General features: G+C 51.7%; 1 protein-coding gene across 1 annotated transcript; it reads left to right on the top strand.

The window, feature by feature from the left end:
* Positions 1–900: 900 nt before the first annotated feature.
* On the top strand, positions 901–24362 carry smyd5 (SMYD family member 5). Its single transcript, XM_033035746.1, has 13 exons — positions 901–1018; positions 3349–3457; positions 7073–7212; positions 9005–9126; positions 11885–11954; positions 14033–14137; positions 16795–16857; positions 18075–18145; positions 19435–19541; positions 20068–20124; positions 21242–21336; positions 23492–23562; positions 24022–24362. Exons 1-13 carry the CDS (start codon positions 926–928, stop codon positions 24185–24187), a joined length of 1269 nt encoding a protein of 422 aa, XP_032891637.1. The 5' UTR covers positions 901–925; the 3' UTR covers positions 24188–24362.
* The last annotated feature ends 2363 nt before the right edge of the window (positions 24363–26725 follow it).

Genomic DNA, 26725 nt, shown 5'->3' with positions numbered 1-26725 from the left:
TGGACAAGCTAGATGCAGGAAAAATTTTCCCAATGTTGGGCGAGTCCAGAACCAGGGGCCATAGTCTTAGAATAAAGGGGAGGTCATTTAAGACTGAGGTGAGAAAAAACTTTTGTGCCCAGAGAGTTGTGAATTTGTGGAATTCCCTGCCACAGAGGGCAGTGGAGGCCAAGTCACTGGATGGATTTAAGAGAGAGTTAGATAGAGCTCTAGGGGCTAGTGGAGTCAAGGGATAGGGGGAAAAAGCAGGCATGGGTTAATGATTGGGGACGATCAGCCATGATCATAATGAATGGCGGTGCTGGCTCGAAGGGCTGAATGGCCTCCTCCTGCACCTATTTCCTATGTTTTTATGTTTCTATAATAAAACATTGTGGATTGCTGTAGTTGGAGTTGTTAATGATTTGTTGCAGTAGTTGATGATCTAACAGTTTAAGGATAAGGGGGAATTCATTTAGGACCGAGATGAGGAAAACTTTTTTCACACAGAGAGTGGTGAATCTGTGGAATTCTCTGCCATAGAGGGTAGTTGAGGCCAGTTCATTGGCTATATTTAAGAGGGAGTTAGATGTGGCCCTTGTGGCTAAAGGGATCAGGGGGTATGGAGAGAAGGCAGGTACAGGATACTGAGTTGGATGATCAGCCATGATCACAATGAATGGCGGTGCTGGCTCGAAGGGCCGAATGGCCTACTCCTACTGCACTTATTTCCTATGTTTCTATGTTTCTATAATAAAACATTATGGATTGCTGTAGTTGGAGTAGTTAATGATTTGTTGGAGTAGTTGATGAACTGAGGGCTGCAGGGAGTTTGCTTAATGTCCCCCAGTGGTTCTGTTGCCGGGCAGATTAAGCAGCCAGCCCGGGGCCGCGCGCTGATTGGCTGCTGGAGCCCGGGGGGGCGGGGGGTGAGAGGGCGGCAAAGATGGCGGCCCCCATGGGCGAGGTGTTCTCGCGCTGCTCCCAGCCCCAGGCTGCAGCCGCCCGGCTCCATGTACACGATGCTGCACCCGCCAAGGTGGGCGGAGGGGGGAGAGAGGGAGGGGGAGGGGGAGGGGGAGGGGGAGGGAGGGGGGGAGAGGGAGGGGGGAGGGGGAGAGGGGGAGAGGAGGGGAGGGAGAGGAGGGGGGGAGAGGGGAGGAGGGGGGAGAGAGGGGGAGGAGGGAGAGGAGAGGAGGGGGAGAGGGAGGGAGGGAGGGAGGGGGGAGAGGGAGGGAGGGGGGGGAGGGGAGAGGAGGGAGAGGAGGGAGAGGAGGGGTAGAGAGGGGGAGATAGGAGGAGGAGGGGAGGGGAGAGGGGGTGGTGGAGGGAGGAAGAAGGGAGGGAGGGAGAGGCTAGAGAGGGCGGAAAGGGATGGGGAGGGAGAGGGGGTAGGGAAGATTAGAGCAAAGGGTGGTGAAGCTGGGGAGGGAGGGGATAAGGACAGGAAGGAGAGAGGCTTGAGTGGGAGGGTGCAGAGTGTTTGGACGTGGGGGGAGGGGATGGAAGAACGGTTGGGGTGAAGGAATGAGGGAGGGGAGGAAGGAGAGGGGGCATGGGAGAGGGGAGTAGGAGGAGGGTGGAGGGAAAGGCGGAGAGAGGGAAGAATGGGGCGGGGAAGAGGGCGGAAAGGAGGCTGGGGAGGAAGAGGGAGCAGGAGGTGGATGGGGGTGCCTGGAGAGGGCGAGACGTGAGAGGAAGAGACAGGTGAGGAGTGGGAGGAAGGGGAGGAACAGTGATGGGGGAGGGATGGGGTAAAGGAACGATGGAGAGGTTAAGAAGGAGGGTGGGGGATGGGAAAGAGAGAAGGGGGTGGGGTAGTTATAGGGAGGGATGGGAGGAAGGTTAGAGGGGGTTTCAGGACAGAAGAGGGGGAGTGAGAAGAGGAAGGATTGTTTTCCGAGTATAAAATGTTGCCCCCTGAGGTCCCTCTTAAATCTCTCCCCTCTCATCTTAACCCTGTGCCCTCTAGTTTTAGAATCCTCTACCCTGGAGACGAAGATTGTGAGCGTTCACTTTATCCGTGCCCCTCATGATCTTGTGCCCCTCACTAACGTCGCCCCTCAGCCTCCTCAGGAGCGAGTTGCCAGAGGAAGCTATAGAAGCGGTTACAATTACAACTTTTGAGACATTTGGACAGTTTTATGGATAGGAATGGTTAGAGGGATATGGGTCAAATTTAGGAAGAAAATGTCCCAGCATAAGCAGGCAGGTATGATAGTGGTGTTTAAGAGGCTTTTGAATAGGCACAGGGAGATGTAGGGAATAGAGGGATATGGATCATGTGCAGGTGGAGAAGAACTTTTGTACAGCACTGGAACAGGCCCTTCGGCCCACAATGTCTGTGCTAAACATGATGGCAAGATAAACTCTTCGCTGCCTGCACATGGACCATATCACTCCATTCCCTGTATATCCATGTGCCTGTCAAAAAGCCTCTTAGACACCACTATCGTATCTGTCCACCACTCTCTGTGTAGAAATAAACTTGTCCCGTACATCTCCTTTAGACTTTGCCCCTCTCACCTCTGGGTAAGGCTTGCTCCTGGGTTGGTATCCTGACACTCTGAGAGCAAGGAGATCCATTCCTGAGAGCAGACTCGGCAAGCGGCCAATGTTACTGGAAACAGGCCCTTCGGCCCAACTTGCTCACACCAGCCAACATGACCCATCTACAGTAGTCCCCCCTGCCCGCGTTTGGTCCATACCCCTCTAAACCTGTCCTATCCATGTACCTGTGTTCAAGAAGGAAAGAAACTCAGCGGGTGAGGCAGCATCTATGGAACGAAGGAAATAGGCAACATTTCGGGTCGAAACCCTTCTTCAGACTGATGCAGGGTGGTGGGGGGGAGAAGAAAGGAAGAGGAGGAGCCAAAGGGCTGAGGGAGAGCTGAGAAGGGGAGGAGACAGCAAGGGCTACCAGAAATTGGAGGTCAATGTTCAGGCTACCGGGATGCAGACTGGCTATCCATGTACCTGTCCAATTGTCTTTTAAATGTTAAAGTATGTGCCTCAACTACCTCCTCCGGCAGCTCGTTCTATACACCCATCACCCTCTGTGTGCCCCTCAGGTTTGTGTTACATTTTTCCCCTCTCAACTTAAACCTGTGTCCTCTGGTTCTTGATTCCCCTACTCTGGGCAATAGACCCTGTGCATTCATCCTATCTATTTCTCTCATGATTTTGTACACCTCCGTAAGATCAACTCTCATCCTCCTGTGCTCCAAGGAATAGAGTCCCAGCCGCTCCGTATAGCTCAGACCCTCGAGTCCTGGCAACATCCTCGTAAACAATGAGTGACCTATTCTTGCACACTCTTGTCTCCCTCGTAAATTTAGTGACCTATTCTTGCACCCTCTTGTCTCCCAGGGAAAAGGGCTGTTTGCCACTAAAGCGATAAGGAAAGGGGAGACGATCTTTGTGGAGAAGCCCCTCGTTTCCGCTCAGTTTCTCTGGAACGCCTTGTACAAATACAAAGGTAAGGAACGGATTCAGGACTCCCGGTTTCCTTGGTTACCCCGTGAACGGACTGTCTTTCCGGGCTAATGCAAGGGCTTGGTTCATAAGTGAAAGGAGCAGAATTAGGCCATTCGGCCCATCAAGTCTACTCTGCCATTCAATCATGGCTGATCTATCTCTCCCTCCGAACCCCATTCTCCTGCCTTCTCCCCATAACCCCTGACACGCGAACTAATCAAGAATATATCTATCTCTGCCGTAAAAATATTCATTGATGGCCACAGCCTTCTGTGGCAATGAATTCCACAGATTCACCACCCTCTGACTAAAGAAATTCCTCCTCATCTCCTTTCTAAAGGAACGTCCTTTAATTCTGAGGCTATGACTTCTGGTCCTAGACTCTCCCACTGGTGGAAACATCCTCTCCACATCCACTCTATCCAAGCCTTTCACTATTCTGTATGTTTCAATGAGGATCCCTCTCATCCTTCTAAACTCCAGCGAGTATAGGCCCAGTGCCATCAAACACACATCTCATTTTAACTCATCATAAGATCATCATCTTGTGTGCAGTTTTGGTCCCCTAATTTGAGGAAGGACATTCTTGCTATTGAGGGAGTGCAGCGTAGGTTTACAAGGTTAATTCCCGGGATGGCAGGACTGACATATGCTGAGAGAATGGAGCGGCTGGGTTTGCATACTCTGGAATTTAGAAGGATGAGAGGATATCTTATTGAAACATATCAGATTATTAAGGGTTTGGACAAGCTAGAGGCCGGAAACATGTTCCCGATGTTGAGGGAGTCCAGAACCAGGGGCCACAGTTTAAGAATAAGGGGTAAGCCATTTAGAACGGAGATGAAACACTTTTTCACACAGAGAGTTGTGAGTCTGTGGAATTCTCTGCCTCAGAGAGCGGTGGAGGCAGGTTCTCTGGATACGTTCAAGAGAGAGCTAGATAGGGCTCTTAAAGATAGCGGAGTCCGGGGATATGGGGAGAAGGCAGGAACAGGGGTACTGATTGTGGTTGATTAGCCATGATCACATTGAATGGCGGTGCTGGCTCAAAGGGCCGAATGGCCTACTCCTGTACCTATTGTCTATTGTCTATAAGACATCGGAGCAGAATTGGGAAGAAGTGCCCGTAATACTCTGAAAGCAGCATGACCAAAGTCCTATGGAGCTGCTTCGTGACTTCCTGACTCTTGTACTGAACGCCCCGACCGATGAAGGCTAGCGTACCACCGTATGCCTTCTACCCCATTTCAGGGAGTTATGGACTTAGACCCCAGAATCCCCCTGTACATTAATGCTGTTAAGGGTCTTGCCATGAATTAAATATTTTCCCCTTACATTTAACCTGCCAAAGTGCAGCAAACCTCACACTTGCTCGGATTAAACTCCACCCGCCATTTCCTCCGCCCATTTCTGCAGCTGATCTGTATCCCGCTGTATACTTTGGCAGCCTTCCTCACAGTCCTCGTCCTCAGCAATCTTGGTGTCATCTGCAAACTTACTCACCGACCCGTCCACGATTACGTCCATGTCATTTATGTAGATTACGTATTCCATCCTGACCTCGGGTGCTGTCTGTGCGGAGTTTGTACGTTCTCCCTGTGACCTTGTGGGTTTTCCCCGGTTACCTCCCACACTCCAAAGACTGCGGGTTTATAGGCTAATTGGCTTCTGTAAATTGGCCCTGGAGTGTTGGGAGTTGATGACAAAGTGGGATAACATAGAACTAGTGTGAACAGGTGATCGATGGTCATGCTCATAAGGTTTAGGAGCAGAATGAGGCCATAGAAACATAGAGAAATAGGTGCAGGAGTAGGCCATTCAGCCCTTCGAGCCAGCACCGCCATTCAATATGATCATGGCTGATCATCCCCAATCAGTACCCCGTTCCGGCTTTTTCCCATATCCCTTGAGCCCCAAGAACAAGATCTAACTCTCTCTTGAAAATATCCAGTGAATTGGCCTCCACTGCTTTCTGTGGCAGAGAATTCCACAGATTCACGAATAACTTTTTCCTCATCTCAGTCCTAAATGGCCTACCCCTTACTCTTAAACTGTGACCCCTGGTTCTGGACTCCCCCAACATCGGGAACATTTTCCTCCAAGCCGGTCCAATCCTTTAAGAATTTTATATATTTCTATAAGATATCCTCTCATCCTTCCAAATTCCAGTGAATACGATACGATGGCATTTTTTTGTCAGACCGAGATGTGAAATTTGTTTTTGCACACAGCCATACAATAAAATAAAGAACACAGCACACAGCCCTGGTGAGGCCACACCTGGAGTATTGTGTACAATTTTGGTCTAATTTGTGGAAGGACAAACTGAGCAATCGGGGGAGAAGGGCTTTGGTCAGTGAGGTGACCAAGAACCCCACGGTCACTCTGACAGAGCTCCAGAGTTCCTCTGTGGAGATGGGAGAACCTTCCAGAAGGACAACTATATCTGCAGCACTCCACCGATCAGGCCTTTATGGTAGAGTGGCCAGACGGATGCCACTCCTCAGTAAAAGGCACATGACAGCCCGCTGAGAGTTTGCCAAAAGGCATTGGAAACAAGATTCTCTGGCCTGATGAAACCAAGATTGAACTCTTTGGCCTGAATGCCAAGTGTCACGTCTGGAGGAAACCAGGCACTGCTCAACACCTGGCCAATACCATACCTACGGTGAAGCGTGGTGGTGGCAACATCATGCTGTGGGGATGTTTTTCAGTGGCAGGAACTGGGAGACTAGTCAGGATCGAGGGAAAGATGAACGGTGCAAAGTACAGAGAGGTCCTTGATGAAAACCTGCTCCAGAGCGTTCAGGACCTCAGACTGGGGCAGAGGTTCACCTTCCAACAGGACAACGACCCTAAGCACACAGCCAAGACAACGCAGGAGTGGCTTTGTGACAAGTCTGTGAATATCCTTGAGTGGCCCAGCCAGAGCCCGGACTTGAACCTGATTGAACATCTCTGGAGGGACCTGAAAATAGCTGTGTATCAACACTCCCCATCCAACCTGACAGAGCTTGAGAGGATCTGCAGAGAAGAATGGGAGTTTTTACCCAAATACAGGTGTGCCAAGCTTGTAGCATCATACCCAAGAAGACTTGAGGCTGTAATCGCTGCCAGAGATGCCTCAACAAAGTACTGAATAACGGGTCTGAATACTTATGTAAATGTGATATTTCAGTTATTGATTTTTAATTACTTTGCGAACATTTCTAAACACCTGTTTTTTGCTTTTTTAATTATGGGGTATTTGTAGACTGATGATAAAAAAATGAGTTTAATCCATTTTAGAACAAGGCTGTAACGTAACAAAATGTGGAAAAAGTGAAGGGGTCTGAATGCACTGTAAATCGAAGGTAGACACAAAATGCTGGGGTAACTCAGCGGGACAGGCAGCATCTCTGTAGAGAAGGAATGGGTGACATTTCGGGTCTGAAGAAGGGTCTCGACTTGAATCGTCACCCATTTTCTCCAGAGATGCTGCCTCACCCGTTGAGTCCCGGCATTTTGTGTCGACCGTATAAACTACGATACCAACTTGGTTCGGGTGGGCTGAAGGGCCTGTTTCTGTGCTGTACCTTGCTGGGATTAATGGTCCTGGGGTTGTGTTTGTCCCCAGCGTGTGATCACTGTATGAGCTCCCTGGAGACAGCGGAGGAGAACAGCCGCAGACTGTCGGGGAATCCCGGCCTGAGCCTTCCCCACCCAGAGCAGTGCACCGTTCGCAAGGAGCTGCTCCACTACTGTCCCATGTGCCAGGTAAGCCTTGCCCGACCAGAGAAAGCACACACTGTCAATAGACAATAGGTGCAGGGGTAGCCCATTCGGCCCTACGAGCCAGCACCGCCATTCAATGTGATCATGGCTGATCATCCCCAATCAGTACCCCGTTCCTGCCTTCTCCCCATATCCCCTGACTCCACTATCTTTAAGAGCCCTATCGAGCTCTCTCTTGAAAGCATCCAGAGAACCTGCTTCCGCCGCCCTCTGAGGCAGAGAATTCCACAGACTCACAACTCTCTGTGAGAAAAAGTGTTTCCTCATCTCCGTTCTAAATGGCTTACTCCTTATTCTTAAACAGTGGCCCCTGGTTCTGGACTCCCCCAACATCGGGAACATGTTTCCTGCCTCTACTGTGTCCAAACCGTTAATAATCTTAAATGTTTCAATAAGATTCCCTCTCATCCTTCTAAATTCCAGAGTATACAAGCCCAATTTCTGGCGTGGCAAATTTCCAATGCCGTTGCCATTATTACACTACGGTGCTGACTCGAAGGGCCGAATGGCTTACTCCTGCGCCTACTGTCTATTGTCCAGATCCTACGCAGACCAAATAGAACAGATCTTCCAGCCGTTATTTCCAGTTTAATTCTTATGTTTATTCTTCTTGGATGGCGTGCACAGCCTAAAGTTGTGGGGCAACTTGTTCTGTTTGATCTTCCGTTTGTGCATGCTGGGTTGATTGCATTCGTCGAAACAGGGTGGACCAGATGAAGGTTGCAATCTCCCACCCCGGTTCTTTATTGAAGTAGCTGTACAAACAAAGAGATGAACATACCATGTTCTCCTTATTCTACAGGCAAGTTGTAAAGCCTGTTCGCCCGGTCCGAGGAGAGAACTGTATGCGCTCTCCCTCCCTGTAACTGGTCTGATCACGCCCTGCCCATATGTATACGCCCCTCTGTGCATGTGATGACCGCCCCCTAGTGTCCAAAATAATACTGCAAGATATATCTGGACAAAATAATATAACATGCCACCAATGGCTCCGACACACGCAGTCAAGGGGAGACCCTTCTTCAGACATTCAAATACAATCAAGCCAAACTCAAGTATAATAGGGAGATCAAAGGGGAAGATACTGAGTGCAGAATAAAGTCTAAAGTGAAGGGAAAGATAGATCAGCCATGTTTGAATGGCGGAGTTGACTCTGTGATTTTCTGCTGAGTGGTTAGCACGCAACAAAAACTTTTCACTGCCTCGCTCGGTACACGTGACAATAAACTAAACTGAACTGAATTGTGCTGCGATGCCTAGTGGCCTAACCCTGGTCAACCTTTCTGCTGGATAGACTCGGTTTGTACTCGCTAGAATTTAGAAGATTGAGGGGGGATCTTATAGAAACTTACTAAATTCCTGGACAGGCTAGATGCAGGAAGATTGTTCCCGATGTTGGGGAAGTCCAGGACAAGGGGTCACAGTTTAAGGATAAGGGGGAAATCTTTTAGGACCGAGATGAGGAAAACATTTTTCACACAGACTGTGGTGAATCTCTGGAATTCTCTGCCACAGAAGGTAGTTGAGGCCAGTTCATTGGCTATATTTAAGAGGGAGTTAGATGTGGCCCTTGTGGCTAAAGGGATCAGGGGGTATGGAGAGAAGGCAGGGATGGGATACTGAGTTGGATGATCAGCCATGATCATATTGAATGGCGGTGCTGGTTCGAAGGGCCGAATGGCCTACTCCTGCACCTACTTTCCAATGTTTCTATGTTTCCCTGCATCACTGCTGCATTGCTGGCTGTCTCACTGCTACTGCATTGTTGCCACAGGTCCTTTACTGCAGCACAGACTGCAGGCAGGCGGCACTGAAGCAATACCATCAGGTCCTGTGTCTCGGCCCCTCGAAGGACGATCCTCAGCATCCCCTCAACAAGCTGCAGGAAGGATGGAGGTGAGTGTACCACCAGGGGGCGCCGCATGATTGGCAGCCTCGTCTGTTTTTTTGGCTTTTTTTTGGTTATTTTTAGTGTGTTATAAAAGTTTGTGTTTTCATGTTCTCTGGTTTATTTTATGTGCGGGGCTGGCGGGGGGGGGGGGGGTCGGGGGGAACTTTTTTTCAATCTTACCCTGCCGTAGAAGCGATTGTTTTCCGGATCGTATCTCCGGTCACTCTGCGGGCTAACATCGTGGAGCTGGCGGCCTTGCTCGGGACTGACTTTGAGCCCCACCGCGGGGACGTGGACTTACCATCGGAGCCTGCGATCCCTTGCCTGGGATCGACGCTACAACCACGGCCTGCGGATTTCACCATCGAGGAGCTCGCAGCCTCGGGTAGAGACTGTAGATGTCGGGAAGCTCCAAAGTCGCAGGAGGTTTCGACAGGCCCCGACCCGGGGTCAGATCGCCCGGCGCAGGGGAGCTGAGATTCCCCCCGATGCACGAGCTTATATAATATATAATTTGGCCCTTGATCACCCCGACGCGAGGGTCTAAATGCCGCAAGGCTACGGGAGTCAAGATCGCCCCGTCAACGGAAGTCTCGAGGCCCCCGACCATGAGAGAACAAAGAAGGGAAGAGATTGAACTTTTTTTCGCCTTCCATCACAGTGAGGAATGTGGAGGAGTCACTGTGGTGGATGTTTATGTTAACATGTATTTTGTGTGTTGTTACTTTTTACTTGTATGACTGACTTTGGCAAATGAAATTCCTCGTATATGTTGCAAAATATACTTGGCTAATAAAGTATTATTGTGTAGTATTGTATTGAGTGTCGGCATGGCTGCCCCTTGCTCACAAGACAAACACAACGTCAGGTCACAGTGGGCTTCAGTTACTTCGCTGGCTCCATGAGGTCAGAAGGAATAGGAGCAGATTTAGGCCATTCTGCCCATCAAGTCTACTCGGCCATTCAATCGTGGAGGCCGGTTCTCTGGATACTTACAAGAGAGAGCTAGATAGGGCTCTTAAAGATAGCGGAGTCAGGGGATATGGGGAGAAAGCAGGAACGGGGTACTGATTGTGGATGATCAGCCATGATCACATACTGGGGCTCGAAGGGCCGAATGGCCTACTCCTGCACCTATTGTATATTGCAACTACCTGGAGCTCAATGCTCTTAAGACAGTGGAATTGACTGTAGACTTTAGGAAGTACATCCTCTGTTGTGCCTTTTTGACTGTGGAGCCGATGGTGGCAGCTTTGACAGTCCGGAGTCGCCTTCCAGAGGGAAGTGATTCAAAGAGTTTGTGGCCAGGATGAGAGGGGTCAGAGATGATCTTACCCGCTCCCTTCCTGGCCATTGCAGTGTACAAATGAGCATTTGTCGGCACTGGGCCTGTACTCGCTGGAGTTTAGAAGGATGAGAGGGCACCTCATTGAAACGTACAGAATAGTGAAAGGCCCGGATAGAGTGGATGTGGAGAGGATGACAATAGACAATAGGTGCAGGAGTCGGCCATTTGGCCCTTCGAGCCAGCACCGCCATTCAATGTGATCATGGGCTGATCATCCCCAATCAGTACCCCGTTCCTGCCTTCTCCCCATATCCCCTGACACCACTATCTTTAAGAGCCCTATCTAGCTCTCTCTTGAAAGCATCCAGTGAACCTGCCTCCACCTCCTTCTGAGGCAGGGAATTCCACAGACTCACAACTCTCTGTGAGAAAAAGTGTTTCCTCGTCTACGTTCTAAATGGCTTACCCCGATTCATAAACTGTGGCCCCTGGTTCTGGACTCCCCCAACATCGGGAACATGTTTCCTGCCTCTAGCGTGTCCAAGCCCTTAACAATCTTATATGTTTCAATGAGATACCCTCTCATCCTTCTAAACTCCAGAGTGTACAAGCCCAGCTGCTCCATTCTCTCAGAATATGACAGTCCCGCCATCCCGGGAATTAACCTTGTAAACCTACGCTGCACTCCCTCTATAGCAAGAATGTCCTTCCTCAAATTAGGGGACCAAAACTGCACACAGTACTCCAGGTGTGGTCTCACTAGGGCTCTGTACAACTGCAGAAGGACTTATTTGCTCCTATATTCAATTCCACGTTATAAAGGCAAACATGCCATTCGCTTTCACCAGCTTCCACCAGTGGGAGAGTCTAGGACAAGGGTTCCCAACCTGGGGTATATTTACCCCCAGGGGGTAAATCTTGCCTACCCAGAGGGTAAATGTGTTGATTCTGGATTTGTATATGTTTTGTCTCATTGACTGACTGTGTTTGGTTCTGGTTTACCGGTATCTGTTCATCATTAGTTGTTCATAAAGAAGTGAAAAAACATTGTTATGTGCTATTAAAGTTGCCTGGGGTAAACGGGACGAAAAAGGTTGGGAACCCCTGTTCTAGGACTAGAGGGCACAGCCTCAGAATTAAAGGACGTTCTTTTAGGAAAGAGATGAGGAGGAATTTATTTAGTCAGAGGGTGGTGAATCTGTGGGATTCTTTACCGCAGAAGTCAGTGGATATTTTTAAGGCAGAGATAGATAGGTTGTTGATCAGTACAGGTGTCACAGGTTATGGGTAGAAGGCAGGAGAATGGGGTTAGGAGGGAGAGATAGACCAGCCATGATTGAATGGCGGAGTAGGCTTGATGGGCCGAATGGCCTAATTCTACTCCTACTCACATGGCGTTATGACTTTTGTCTTATCTCTACTCTTTATCTCCAAGCTGAACTGAACTAAACATGAATATTCTCCCTGTATTGCAGGAACATGCATTACCCTCCAGAGACGGCCAGTATTATGCTCCTGGCCAGAATGGTTGCCATGGTGAAACAGGTGAGTAAAGAGACCCCCTGACGTGGGATGAGACTGACGGATGATTGAGGTTTCAGTTTAGGTTAGTTTAGAACGTGCAAATCAATAGACAATAGACAATAGGTGCAGGAGTAGGCCATTCGGCCCTTCGAGCCAGCACCGCCATTCAATGCGATCATGGCTGATCATCCACAATCAGTACCCCGTTCCTGCCTTCTCCCCATACCCCCCGACTCCACTATCTTTAAGAGCCCTATCTAGCTCTCTCTTGAAAGTATCCAGAGAACATGCCTCCACCGCCCTCTGAGGCAGAGAATTCCACAGACTCACGTATCATAGAAGCATAGAAAATAGGTGCAGGAGGAGGCCATTCGGCCCTTCGAGCCAGCACCACCATTCATTGTAATCATGGCTGATCGTCCCCAATCAATAACCCATGCCTGCCTTCTCCCCATATACCTTGATTCTACCAGCCCCTAGAGCTCTATCTAACTCTCTCTTAAATCCATCCAGTGACAAGTATAAGGTGCAACAATAATTTAAAAAATAAATGGTGCCAGGATCTGGTAATATGAAAAATATGAAGTTGGTATATACCTTTTTGCGTGGTTTTTTCATAATAGAGCATTTGTTTTTCTTTCTTTCTTTTTTAGGGTCTGTTTCTTAACTTTCTTCCCTAACTCTTTCTCTAAGGGGCTTTTTTTTTTCAACACTCTCTCGCGATATCACGACTTTTTCTCACTTTCTTTATTTCTATCTTTCTTAAAGCTCAAAAAATGAAGGGGTACAACAAATGTAATAAGATATATGTGGCCTGTACTACTGTAAGTAGTACAGGCCACATCAATATAAAACATGTGAGAGCAAAAGTAGCACGGAGTATTGGAGTGATGGGGAAAGCAAGGCATGCTTTGAATGAGAGAGCACTGTATATTCTGTACAGCTCACTTGTGTTACCGTATTTAAATTACTGTGTGGAAGTATGGGGCAACACCTACAAAACCACCTTACAATCACTAAGCACACTACAAAAAAGAGCTATTCGTATAGTAAACAATGTAGGATATCATGAACACACCAATATACTGTATTTAAAATTACACACCTTAAAGATTAAGGATCTGGTAGAATTTAAGACTGCACAAATAATTTATAAAGCAAAAAATAAACTGCTACCTGTAAACATACAAAAACTGTTCAAAGACAGAGAGGGGGGTTATAACTTTAGAGGGAAACTAAACTTGAAACAGCATTATGCTCGGACCAATTTACAAAGTATGTGTATTTCCATTTGTGGGGTGGTTTTGTGGAATGGTCTTGACCAAACGATTAAACAAAGTATGAATATAATGCAATTTTGAAAAATGTACAAAAGATATATCTTTGAAAAGTACAGTAATGAGGAAGGAGAATGTAAATCTCACAGATGTTAATGGTGCTTGTTCTTTTTGTTCTTTTCTTTTTTGGTTCTTTTTTTCTTAATAGCTTGATTGGAGTAGTTTTATTTGAATTGTCTGTTTAGTTTATTTTATTGAATTTTGCATTTGTTAATGGTGAAGAATGGGGGTAGGACTTGACAAGCATAGGCTTCTTCCTATCCCTTTTCGAACGAGTATAATGTGTATTAAGTTGAAATTGGATTTTGATTTTTTAATTTATGTATGTACATATATGTTATGTATGTGTGTATATGTATGTATGTATATATATATATATGTATGTGTGTATGTATTTATGTATATATATATGTATATATATAATTTTCCTTTTATTTATTCATTTTCATCTTTTCTTTTCTTCTTTTTTTTTTTAATCGTTCAAAATAAAGATATCATTCATTAATTCATAAGTTATTGTACTTAAAAAAAAAAAAAAGTCCATCCAGTAATTTGCCCCCACTGCCCTCTGTGGCAGGGAATTCCACAAGTATCGTCTTTCCGCTGACTGGTTAGCACAGGACAAAAGCTTTTCACTGTGCCTCGGTACACGTGACAATAAGCTGAACTGATTGAGTTGCCTGATGAGAGTTGCAGGGTGTGTTTGGTGTGGGTTCGTGAGAGGTGCAATAACCACTCCCTCTTTGCCTCTCCTGCCTTTAGGCCAAAGACAAAGGGCGCTGGAAGAAGCTCTTCTCTCAGTTCTGCAGCCGGACCGCCAATGAGGAGGAGGAGATCGTTCACAAACTGATCGGAGACAGGTTCAAGGTGCGTCACTGACATCGCTGCCTTCACGGCGTTAGCTCTGGGCTAACGTCAACAAGCCTCACAATAAAAGGACCTTTGAGGAAGGACATTCGTGCTATTGAGGGAGTGCAGCGTAGGTTCACCAGGTTAATTCCCGGGATGGCGGGACTGTTATATGCTGAAAGAATGGAGCGGCTGGGCTTGTACACTCTGGAGTTTAGAGGGATGACAATAGACAATAGGTGCAGGAGCAGGCCATTCAGCCCTTCGAGCCAGCACCACCATTCAATGTGATCATGGCTGATCATCCACAATCAGTACCCCGTTCCTGCCTTCTCCCCATATCCCCTGACTCCGCTATCTTTAAGAGCCCTATCTAGCTCTCTCTTGAAAGTATCCAGAAACCCGGCCTCCACCGCCCTCTGAGGCAGAGAATGCCACAGACTCACCACTCTCTGGGTGAAAAAGTGTTTCCTCATCTCCTTTCGAAATGGCTTACCACTTATTCTTAAACTGTGGCCCCTGGATGAGAGGGGGTCTTATAGAAACATATAAAATTATTAAGGGATTGGACATGCTAGGTGCAGGAAACATGTTCCCGATGTTGGGGGGGTCCAGACTAGGGGCCACAGTTTAAGAACAAGGGGTAGGCCATTTAGAACAGAGTTGAGAAAACACGTTTTCACCCAGAGAGTTGTGACTGTGGAATTCTCTGCCTCAGAAGGCGATGGAGGCCAATTCACTGGATGCTTTCAAGAGAGAGTTAGATTTAGTTCTTAGGGCAAGCGGAATCAAGGGATATGGGGAGAAGGCAGGAACGGGATACTGATTGTGGATGATCAGCCATGATCACATTGAATGGCGCTGCTGGTTCGAAGGGCCGAATGGCCTATTCTATTCCTGCACCTATTGTCTATGTATCTTTGTACCTTCCTTTAGGAAGGAGATGAGGAGTTTCCTTAGATAGACACAAAATGCTGGAGTAACTCAGCGGGACAGGCAGCATCTAGACTGGAGCGAAGGGATGGGTGATGTTTCGGTTCAAGACCCTTCTTCAGAACTTAGTCAGAGGGTGGTGAATCTGGAATTCACTGCTACAGAAGGCTGTGGAGGTCAATGGATATATTTATGGCAGATTTTGATGGATTCTTGATCAGTACGGGTGTCAGGGGTTATGGGGAGAAGGCAGGAGAATGGGGTTAGGAAGGAGAGATTGATCAGCCATGATTAAATGGCGGAGTGGACTTGATGGGTCGTCACAGTCCATAGAAGATCATAGTTGCTGAGGTTAGTGTTGTGCAGTGTTCAAGAGCCTGATGGTTGTGGGGAAGAAGCTGTTCTTGAAGCTGGGGGTCACGGTTTCTCAGGCTCCTTCCTGTACCTTCTTCCACATGGTAGCAGTGAGATGAGAGTGTGGTCTCTGACGATGCTGGCTGCCTTTAGTTTAGTTTAGAGATACAGCGCGGAAACAGTCCCTTCGGCCCACCGGGTATGTGCCGAGCAGCAATCACCCCATACACCAGCAGGGGCAATTCACAATTTTTACTAAGGCCAAATAACCTACAAACCTGCACGGCTTCGGAGTGTGGGAGCAAACCGGAGCACCCGGTGAAAACCCACGCAGGTCACGGGGAGAACAGACAATAGATGCAGGAGTAGGCCATTCGGCCCTTGCAGCCGGCACCGCCATTCAATGTGATCATGTGACCCCTGGTTCTGGACTCCCCCAATATCGGGAACATGTTTCCTGCCTCTAGCGTGTCCAAACCTTTAATAATCTTATATGTTTTAATAAGATCCGCTCTCATCCTAAATTCCAGAGTGTACAAGCCCAGCCGATCCATTCTCTCAGCATACAACATTCCTGCCATCCCGGAAATTAACCTTGTGAACCTACGCAGCACTCCCTCAATAGCAAGAATGTCCTTCCTCAAATTAGGGGACCAAAACTGTACACAATACTCCAGGTGTGGTCTCACTAGGGCCCTGTACAACTGCATAAGGACCTCTTTGCTCCTATACTCAATTCCTACCATTTATGAAGGCCAACATGCCATTCGCTTTCTTCACTGCCTGCTGTACCTGCATGCTTATTTTCTATATCTCTCAACATTGTCTATATCTCTTGTTTCCCTTTTCCTTAACGAGTCCGAAGAGCCTCGACCCTCTCATCCTTCTAAATTCCAGAGCGTACAAGCCCAGCCGCTCCGTTCTATCAACATATGACAGTCCCGCCATCCCGGGAATTAACCTGGTGAACCTAACGTACAAACTCCTTACAGACAGCACCCGTGGTCAGGATCGAACCTGTGTCTCCGGTGCTGTGAGGCAGCAACTCTACCGCTTAGGCACCCTAAGGCTCCCTTTGATGGTGGGGAGGTCAGTACCTGTGATGGACTGGGCAGTGTCCATCACACTCTGTCATCTCCTTTGTCCCTGGGTGTGTGAGTTACTGAACCAGCAACCTGTCAGGTCGAGACCCTTCATCAGACATCCTTTAATTCTGAGGCTGTGCCCTCTAGTCCTGGACTCTCCCACTGGTGGAAACGTCCTCTCCACGTCCACTCTGTCCAGGCATTTCCCCAAGGAGGAGAGACCCCGATTGCCGGTGCGGTTGCTTCTCACCGGCCGATGCTCCCGTAACCGTTCCATGGTTCACCTCTTGCTGCCTTCCACAGGGACAGCTGGAGTCACTGCGGCATCTCTTCACCGACGCCCTGTACGACGACTGTCTCAGCCAGGTAAACCCCTTCACCCAGCGCTGGACTACACGCCTGACTGGGAGAGAGGGGGGGGAGGGGAGGGAGAGTGGGGAGGGGAGGGAGAGAAAGGGAGGGGAGGGAGAGAAAGGGAGGGGAGGGAGAGTGGGGAGGGAGGGAGAGTGGGGAGGGGAGGGAGAGTGGGGAGGGGAGGGAGAGAAGGGGAGGGAGAGAAGGGGAGGAGAGGGAGAGTGGGGAGGGGAGGGAGAGTGGGGAGGGGGGAGGGGAGGGAGAGTGGGGAGGGGAGGGGAGGGAGGGGGAGGGGAGGGGAGAGAGGGGAGGGGAGGGAGAGTGGGGAGGGGAGGGAGAGTGGGGAGGGGAGGGGAGGGAGAGGGGGGAGGGGAGGGAGAGTGGGGAGGGGGAGGGGAGGGAGAGTGGGGAGGGGAGGGAGAGTGGGGAGGGGGGAGGGGAGGGAGAGTGGGGAGGGGAGGGGGAGGGGAGGGAGAGTGGGGAGGGGAGGGAGAGTGGGGAGGGGAGGGAGAGGGGAGGGGAGGGAGAGTGGGGAGGGGAGGGAGAGTGGGGAGGGGAGGGAGAGTGGGGAGGGGGGAGGGGAGGGAGAGTGGGGAGGGGAGGGAGAGTACGGAGGGGAGGGAGAGTGGGGAGGGGAGGGAGAGTGGGGAGGGGAGGGGAGGGAGAGTGGGGAGGGGAGGGAGAGTGGGGAGGGGGGAGGGGAGGGAGAGTGGGGAGGGGAGGGAGAGTAGGGAGGGGAGGGAGAGTGGGGAGGGGAGGGAGAGTGTGGAGGGGAGGGAGAGTGGGGAGGGGAGGGAGAGTGTGGAGGGGAGGGAGAGGGGAGGGGAGGGAGAGTGGGGAGGGGAGGGAGAGTGGGGAGGGGGGAGAGGGGAGGGGAGGGAGAGTGGGGAGGGGAGGGAGAGCAGATAGAGGAAGGGGGAGAGGAGGGAGGGGAAGGGGAGAAAGAGGGTGATGGTCACTTTCCCCTGCCCCCTCTCCTCCCTCACCCTTTCCCCCCTCTCTTTCTCCTTCCACCCTGTTTCTTCCCCTCACTCCCCATTCCCCTCCTCCCTCTCTCCCCACCCCGTCTCCTTACCCCCCCCCAACCTGTCTCTCCCCACCCCAACCCCTTCCCCTCCATCCCCCTCCCCCTCCCATTACTCCCTCCCTCTTCCCCCTTCCTGTCTCCCCCCCCCTCCCCTCCCCTCTCCTCTCCCCAGCCGTGCTCTGACTAACTGCCTCTCCCACAGTGGTTCACTCGGGAAGGTTTCCGCTCGCTCTTTGCTCTGGTGGGAACCAACGGACAAGGCATCGGCACCAGGTGGGTCACAGTGGGGGGGACCAGGTGAGATACCTGGACCAGGTGGGAGGTGGCTAAGACACCTGGACCAGGTGTGGGGTGGGAAGTAACGGACAGGGCATTGGCACCAGGTGGGTTATGGAGGGGGGAACCAGGTGGGTTAAGGGGGGCAGGTGGGACACACCTGGATCAGGTGGGTTATGGGGGGCAGGTGGGACACACCTGGACCAGGTGGGTTATGGGGGGACAGGTGAGACACACCTGGACCAGGTGGGTTATGGGGGGCAGGTGGGACACACCTGGACCAGGTGGGTCGCTCAGCCTTCCTCTTGCCTCCTTTGGATTAGTTCAGATAAACAGCGCGGGACAGGCAGCATCTCGACTAGAGCGAAGGAATGGGTGACGTTTCGGGTCGAGACCCTTCTTTAAACCTTAGTCAGGGGGTGATGAATCTGTGGAATTCATTGCCACAGAAGGCTGTGGAGGTCAGTGGATATATTTAAGGCAGAGATTGATGGATTCTTGATTAGTACAGGTGTCAGGGGTTAGAATGGGGTTAGGAGGGAGAGATAGATCAGCCATGACTGAATGGCGGAGTAGACTTGATGGGTGGTCACAGTACATAGAGGCCTTTCGTCCCACTGAGTCTGCACCGACCCCCGCAAGCCTAGATGGGCCATTTTGGTCAGGATGGATGAGTTTAGTTGAGTTTATTGTCACGTGTACTGAGGTACGGCCTGTTTCCACTCTGCATGAATCTGTGACCAGTTTGACTCAAGTTTAGATGGGGCATGTTGGTCATCATGGGCGAATTGGGCCGTAGGGCCTGTTTCCGTGCTGCGTGACTGTATGACGTACACTCTGGAGTTTAGAAGGATGAGAGGGAATCTTATTGAAACATATAAGATTATTAAGGGTTTGGACACGCTAGAGGCAGGAAACATGTTCCCGATGTTGGGGGAGTCCAGTACCAGGGGCCACAGTTTAAGAATAAGGGGTAAGCCATTTAGAACGGTGATGAGGAAACACTTCTTCACACAGAGAGTTGTGAGTCTGTGGAATTCTCTGACTCAGAGAGCGGTGGAGGCAGGTTCTCTGGATACTTTCAAGAAGGAGTTAGATAGGGCTCTTAAAGATAGCGGAGTCAGGGGATATGGGGAGAAGGCAGGAACGGGGTATTGATTGGGGATGATCAGCCATGATCACATTGAATAGCGGTGCTGGCTCGAAGGGCCGAATGGCCTACTCCTGCACCTATTGTCTATTGACTGACGGGCTGAGTGCGTAGTTGACGCTCTGGTTCCCTGCAGCTCGCTGAGCCAGTGGGTGCACGGTTGCGATGCGCTGGAGCTGGCTGCGCCGCTGCGGGAGGAACTGGACAGCTTCATCGACCAGCTGTACAAGGACATCGAGAGAGGTAGGACCTTAACGTTCCCTCCAACCTGCACGCACGCTCGCGATGCTGTGCGCACGTGTGTTTAGTTCACAAATACAGAGCGGAAACAGGCCCTTCGGCCCACCGGGTCCACACCGACCAGCGATCCCCGCACAATAACACTATCCTACACACACTAGGGACAATTTACAATTATACCAATTAACCTACAAACCTGCACGCCTTTGGAGCGTGGGAGGAAACCGGAGCACCCGGAGAAAACACACGGGGAGAACATGCAAACTCCGTACAGACAGCACCCGTAGTTAGCAAAACTATGCTGATTATCCCTAATTAGCACCTGTCTATCTATCTAAATGCCAATATATCTTATTCCTCAGAATCCTCTCCAGTAACCTGCCTACCACAGATGTTAGACTCACTGGTCTATAGTTCTCAGGCCTTTATGAACAAGGACCCCAGATCCCGTTGTACTTCCCCTTTTCCCAATTTGACACCATTCAGATAATAATCTGGTCAAGGCACTGACGGTTTTATTTCCTCACAGAGACGGGAGATTTCCTGAACTGCGAAGGATCTGGACTCTATATCCTGCAGAGCTGCTGTAAGTCAACGTAGCACCACGCGGATTGGATTTAACGGGATTAGCATCGGTGGGGATACAGCCAGTGTAACGGCAATTCCTTCACTTTCCATTGTCCGACTTTTAATTTGCCATTACTACTCGTGGATGCAGTGGAGATGTAGCGTACTGCATGTAGCGTACCCGCCTCCACCGTGTAGATGGGGCATGTTTGCCGGAGTGGGCGAGTTGGGCCGAAGGGCCTGTTTCCACACTGTATCACGCTATGACTAGTGGAGCTGGGTTGGTGTGGACAAGTGGGGCCAAAGGGCCTGTTTCCACACTGTATTACTCTTTGACTCTATAGTGCAGCCCCAGTCATGGCGATACAGTCAGTGACACAGGGTGCTGGGGGAGAGGGGGTGGGTCAGGCGGGGGAGGGTCAGGCGGTGGGGGGAGAGAGAGGAGGTGAGGGGGGTGTGTGCGGGGTAGGGTTAGTCGATGGTTATGGGGAGGGGAGGGGATGGTAGTCAATGGGGAGGGGGAGGGAGGGAGGGTAGTCATGGAGAAGGGAAGGGTAGTGGAGGGGCAGTGAGGAGGGGAAGGGGAGGTGGGGAGAGTGAGGGGGAGGGGGAGCAGTGCGGGGGGGGTAGTCGATGGGGGAGGGGAGAGTTAGGGGGGGGAGGGGGATAGTCGATGGGGGAGGGGAGATGGGGAGAGTGAGGGGGATAGTTGATGGGGAGGGGGCGGGGTAGTCGAAGGGGGAGGTGCAGTGCAGGGAGAGGAGAGGGGAGGGGGAGGGGGGTTGTAATGGGGGAGGGGCAATGCTGGGAGGAGAGGAGGGTAGTCGATGGGGGGGTGGGAGAGTGAGGGGGAGGGGCGGGGAGGGGAGGAGAGGGGGTGGGGAGGAGTCGATGGGGGAGGGGGTGGGGGGTAATCGATGGGGGAGGGGGTGGGAGTGAGGGGAGGAGGGGAGTCGATGGGGAGGGGGGAAGTCGATGGGGGAGGAGGGGGGTCGATGGGGGGGGTGGGAGAGTAAGGGGGAGGGGGGGAGTTGATGGTGGGGGTGGAGGGAGTCGATGGGGTGGAGGGAGTCGATGGGGGAGGGGCAGGGAGAGGGGTAACACTCTATAATGTTACCTGCCTCCTGCCTCCACAGGTAACCACAGCTGTGTCCCCAACGCTGAGAGCTCCTTTCCTGAGAACAACTTCCTGCTGCACCTCACTGCGCTCCAGGACATTGAGGCGGGGGAGGTGAGTGTCGACACCACTGCTCCTGCCCATGGTCCACGGACACTTTCCCCACATGTTGCCAGGACTAGAGGGTGTGAGCTACAGGGGGAGGTTGAGTAGGCTGGGTCTCTATTCCATGGAGCGCAGGAGGATGAGGGGTGATCTTATAGAGGTGTACAAAATCATGAGAGGAATAGATCGGGTAGACGCACAGAGTCTCTTGGCCAGAGTAGGGGAATTGAGGACCAGAGGACATAGGTTCAAGGTGAAGGGGAAAACATTTAATAGGAATGCTGAGAGAATGGAGCGGCTGGGCTTGTACACTCTGGAATTTAGGATGAGAGGGGATCTTATTGACGGGACTGACATATGATAAAAGAATGGGTCGACTGGGTCGACATTGTATTTACTGGAATTTAGAATAATGAGAGGGGATCTTATAGAAACATATAAAATTCTTAAAGGATTGGACAGGCTAGATGCAGGAAAAAATGTTCCCGATGTTGGGGGAGACCAGAACCATGGGTCACACACAGTTTAAGAATAAGGGGTAAGCCATTTAAGACGGAGATGTGGAAAAACTTTTTCACCCAGAGGGTTGTGAATCTGTGGAATTCTCTGCCACAGAAGGCAGTGGAGGCCAATTCACTGAATTTTTTCAAGAGAGAGTTAGAGTTAGCTCTTTGGAATCAAGAGATATGGGGAGAAAGCAGAAACGGGGTACTGATTCTGGATGATCAGCCATGATCACATGTGGCGGTGCTTGAAGGGCTGAATGGCCTACTCCTACACCTTTTTTCTATGTTTCTTGAGTCAGAAGGGTCCCGACCCGAAACGTCACCTATCCATGTTCTCCACAGATGCTGCCTGACCCGCTGAGTTACTCCAGCACTCTGTGTCTTTCTCCTACAGTTCCTTCCTGCACAAGGTTTAGAGGGATATGGGCGGGTGGGGCTGGCCTGCCGTGCCCCATAGGTGCAGTTGTGGCATCATCAATGATTCTCATCCCATCAATGTGGGGTTAGGTTGCTGAGTTGAAGGGTAGGATGGATTTGAAGGGCAGAGTGGCCTGCTGTGTGTATGTGTGTGTGGGAGGGGCTGGGGAGAGGGGGGGCAAGTGGGAAGTGAGGGTGTGTAGGGTGTGAAGGGGATGTGGGGGGGCGGGAGGGAAAGGTGGGGCTAGAGGGGGGGGGAAGAGTGGGGGAGGGGCGGGGGCAAGAATGGGGGGAGGGGAGGGTGAGTAACGGGTGGGGGAGGGGAGGGGTGTGGAGGGGGCAAGAGTGGGGGGAGGGGAGGGGTGTGGGGGGGGCAAGAGTGAGGGGAGGGGTGTGGTGGGGGCTAAGAGTGGGGGGGAGGGGAGGGGTGTGGAGGGGGCAAGAGTGGTGGGAGGGGGCAAGAGCGGGGGGAGGGGAGGGGTGTGGATGAGGGCAAGAGTGAGGGGAGGGGAGGGGGGCAAGAGTGAGGGGAGGGAGGGGGCAAGAGTGGGGGGAGGGGAGGGGTGTGGGTGGGGGGAGTGGAGGGGGCAAGAGTGAGGGGAGGGGAGGGGGCAAGAGTGGGGGGAGGGGAGGGGTGTGGAGGGGGCAAGAGTGGGGGAGGGGAGGGGGCAAGAGTGGGGGGAGGGGAGGGGGTGGAGGGGGCAAGAGTGGGGGAGGGGAGGGGGCAAGAGTGAGGGGTGTGGAGGGGGCAAGAGTGGGGGGAGGGGAGGGGTGTGGTGGGGGGAGTGGAGGGGGCAAGAGTGAGGGAGGGGAGGGGGCAAGAGTGGGGGGAGGGGAGGGGTGTGGAGGGGGCAAGAGTGGGGGAGGGGAGGGGGCAAGAGTGGGGGGAGGGGAGGGGTGTGGGAGGGGGCAAGAGTGGGGGAGGGGAGGGGGCAAGAGTGAGGGGTGTGGAGGGGGCAAGAGTGGGGGGAGGGGAGGGGTGTGGTGGGGGGAGTGGAGGGGGCAAGAGTGAGGGGAGGGGAGGGGGCAAGAGTGGGGGGAGGGGAGGGGTGTGGAGGGGGCAAGAGTGGGGGAGGGGAGGGGGCAAGAGTGGGGGGAGGGGAGGGGTGTGGAGGGGGCAAGAGTGGGGGGAGGGGAGGGGGCAAGAGTGGGGGAGGGGAGGGGTGTGGAGGGGGGCGAGAGTGGGGGGGGAAGGGCCATGAAGGTGTGTATGAGAGCAGCTTGTGTGTGTGGGTTGACAGGAGATCTGCATCACATACCTGGACTGCTGCCAGCGGGAGAGGAGCCGGCACTCGCGGCACCGGGCGCTCAGGTACCGACCCCCTCCTGGCAGCACCCTGAACCCCAACCCATCCTCACTCCCAGCACCATGTCAGAAAGCCACAACCCCCTCCCCCCACCCCCACCTCACATCCATCTCCTACCGTATCCCTAGTCTATGGACTTCCCCCCCCCCCCCTCCCCAGCAACGTCACCCACCCCTCTCCCTTCCGTCCTCTTACTCCCCCCCCCCCCCTCCAGCTATGCCTCCGTCCCCTCTCCCCGTCCACCCTTCTACCCCCTCTCCTCCGTTTCCTCTCCCCCCTCCGTTTCTCCCCTTCCCCCCCAATTTGCCCTCCCCTCTTCCCCCGTCCCCTTCCCCACCGTTTCTTCTCCTCTCCCCCCTTCAATTTGCTCTCTCCTGTCCTCTCCCCCCCACTCTCTCCCCCCTCCCCCCGTTCCCCCGCCATCACTGTTCCGATAACTGATGAGCTGTTGTGCCGTGCCACAGGGTGAACTACCTGTTCAAGTGTTCGTGCCCCAAGTGTGAGTCTCAGGCGGGAGACCCTGACGTCAGCTCGGAGGAGGAGGAGGAGGAGGAGGATGAGGGCGATGCGGAGGCTGGTGCTGGTGCTGGCGCCGGCGCCAATCTGGAGGACGAGATGACGGAGGTGTAGAGGGAACGGATGCGGTGAGCGACAGGCCTGTGGCCCAACCACCGCCCCCCACCCCCCAACACAGAAGCACCATCACGCACCCCCTCCCCGGGTTCCATCCCGACTACGTTGACGCTACCCCCTGTCCATGCGCCGGTGAGGGTGGTGTGGTCAATAAATCACTGGTTCCACGCAACACAGTTTGGACACAAAGTATTTTATTACATCACCAAACAAGGCTCAGAGACTCGTGTATCCCCGTACACGCTCGCTAATGAATGAATGAATGAATGAATACGTTTATTGGCCAAGTATTCACATACAAGGAATTTACCTTGGTGCTCCGCCCACAAGTGACAACATTACATACAGTGACGGTTAGGATTGACACATAAAACACTAAACATTAATAATAAAACACTATTGATTAAACATTTGTATTAAATAAAATACCAGAGCAAAGGGAGGCTACAGATTTTTGGCTGTTGAGTAGAACAACTACTGGTGGATAAAAACTGTATTGATGTCTGGCTGTGGCAGCTTCGACAGTCCGGAGTCGCCTTCCAGAGGGAAGTGATTCAAAATGTTTGTGGCCATGGTGAGAGGGGTCAGAGATGATCTTGCCCGCTCGCTTATTGATTCAACAGGTACACAGCAGAGCGTGACGCTGGGTGGTGGCCTGTCGTGGGTCTCCCGCCATCGTTCACCACAAGGTCCTGGGCTGGGCTTCTCTCCTCAGGAAGGGCCTCCCGCACCGTCCACTGTGGCGATTCCCAACCGGGCCAGCACGGTGGCGCAGCGGTAGAGTTGCTGCCTCACAGCGCCAGAGATCCGGGTTCCATCCCGAGCTGTTTTGATTGTTCTCCCCGTGACCTGCATGGGTTTTCTCCCGGTGCTGGCTCGAAGGGCCGAATGGCCTACTCCTGCACCTACTTTCTGTTTCTATGAGCAGAATTAGGCCATTCAGCCCATCAAGTCCACTGCGCCATACAATTGTGGCTGATCTTGTCTTATGAAGAAAGACTGGATAGACTTGGTTTATACTCTCTAGAATTTAGGAGATTGAGAGGGGATCTTATAGAAACTTACAAAATTCTTAAGGGGTTGGACAGGCTAGATGCAGGAAGATTGCTCCCGATGTTGGGGAAGTCCAGGACAAGGGGTCACAGCTTAAGGATAAGGGGGAAATCCTTTAAAACCGAGATGAGAAGAACTTTTTTCAAACAGAGAGTGGTGAATCTCTGGAACTCTCTGCCACAGAGGGTAGTCGAGGCCAGTTCATTGGCTATATTTAAGAGGGAGTTAGATTTGGCCCTTGTGGCTAAGGGGATCAGAAGGTATGGAGAGAAGGCAGGTACGGGATACTGAGTTGGATGATCAGCCATGATCATATTGAATGGCGTTGCAGGCTCGAAGGGCCAAATGGCCTACTCCTGCACCTAATTTCTATGTTTCTATCTATCTCTCCCTCTGAACCACATTCTCCTGCCTTCTCCCCGTAACCCTTGACACCCGCACTAATCAAGAACGTATGGTGAGCGTATGACGGCCCTGGGCCTGTTCTTGCTGGAGTTTGTGTGTCTTTACCGACAAAACCTGCACACCCCCAGTTCTATCCTAGACACTAGGACGGGCATCACATGTTACGGGGAGAAGGCAGGAGAAAGGGGTTGAGAGGAGAAAAGGTGGTACAGCGGTAGAGTTGCTGCCTCACAGCGCCAGAGACCCAGGGTCGATCCTGACCGCGGGTGCTGTCTCTATGGAGTTTGCACGTTCTCCTGCGTGGGTTTTCTCCGGGTGCTCCGGTTTTCTCCCACACTCCAAAGACGTGCAGGTCTGTAGGTTATAATTGGCTTTGGTAAAAATTGTAAATTGTCCCTGGTGTGTGTAGGATGGTGTTACTGTTCGGGGATGGCTGGTCGGCACGGAGCAGGTGGGCCGAAGGGCCTGTTTCCGCGCTGTATCTCTAAACTAAGCGGCAAAATTAAACAAAGGACAGAAAGAGGCACTTCGGCCCCACTCATCTCTGCTGGTCCATCCTAGAACACAAGGCTTGTACACTCTGGAGTTTAGAAGGATGAGAGGGCATCTTATTGAAACATGTAAGATTATTAAGGGTTTGGACACACTAGAGGCAGGAAACATGTTCCCGATGTTGGGGGAGTCCAGAACCAGGGGCCACAGTTGAAGAATAAGGAGTAAGCCATTTAGAACGGAGACGAGGAAACACCTTTTCACACAGAGAGTTGTGAGTCTGTGGAATTCTCTACCACAAAGGACGGTGGAGGCCGGTTCTCTGGATACTTTCAAGAGAGAGCTAGATAGGGCTCTTAAAGATAGCGGAGTCAGGGGATATGGGGAGAAGGCAGGAACGGGGTACTGATTGGGGATGATCAGCCATGATCACATTGAATGGCGGTGCTGGCTCGAAGGGCCGAATGGCCTACTACAATATACAATACAATATTTATTCATTGTCATTTGAACCTCAGTGAGGCTCAAACGAGACTCCGTTTCTACAGCCGTACAAAAAGAAACAATTCATACAAGACATACAAA

The sequence above is a fragment of the Amblyraja radiata genome, chromosome 1 (genome assembly GCF_010909765.2).
Source record: "Amblyraja radiata isolate CabotCenter1 chromosome 1, sAmbRad1.1.pri, whole genome shotgun sequence".
In the NCBI taxonomy this organism is placed as follows: domain Eukaryota; kingdom Metazoa; phylum Chordata; class Chondrichthyes; order Rajiformes; family Rajidae; genus Amblyraja; species Amblyraja radiata.
The sequence above is the reverse complement of the archived record's forward strand: the minus strand, read 5'-3'. Positions and strand labels throughout refer to the sequence as shown.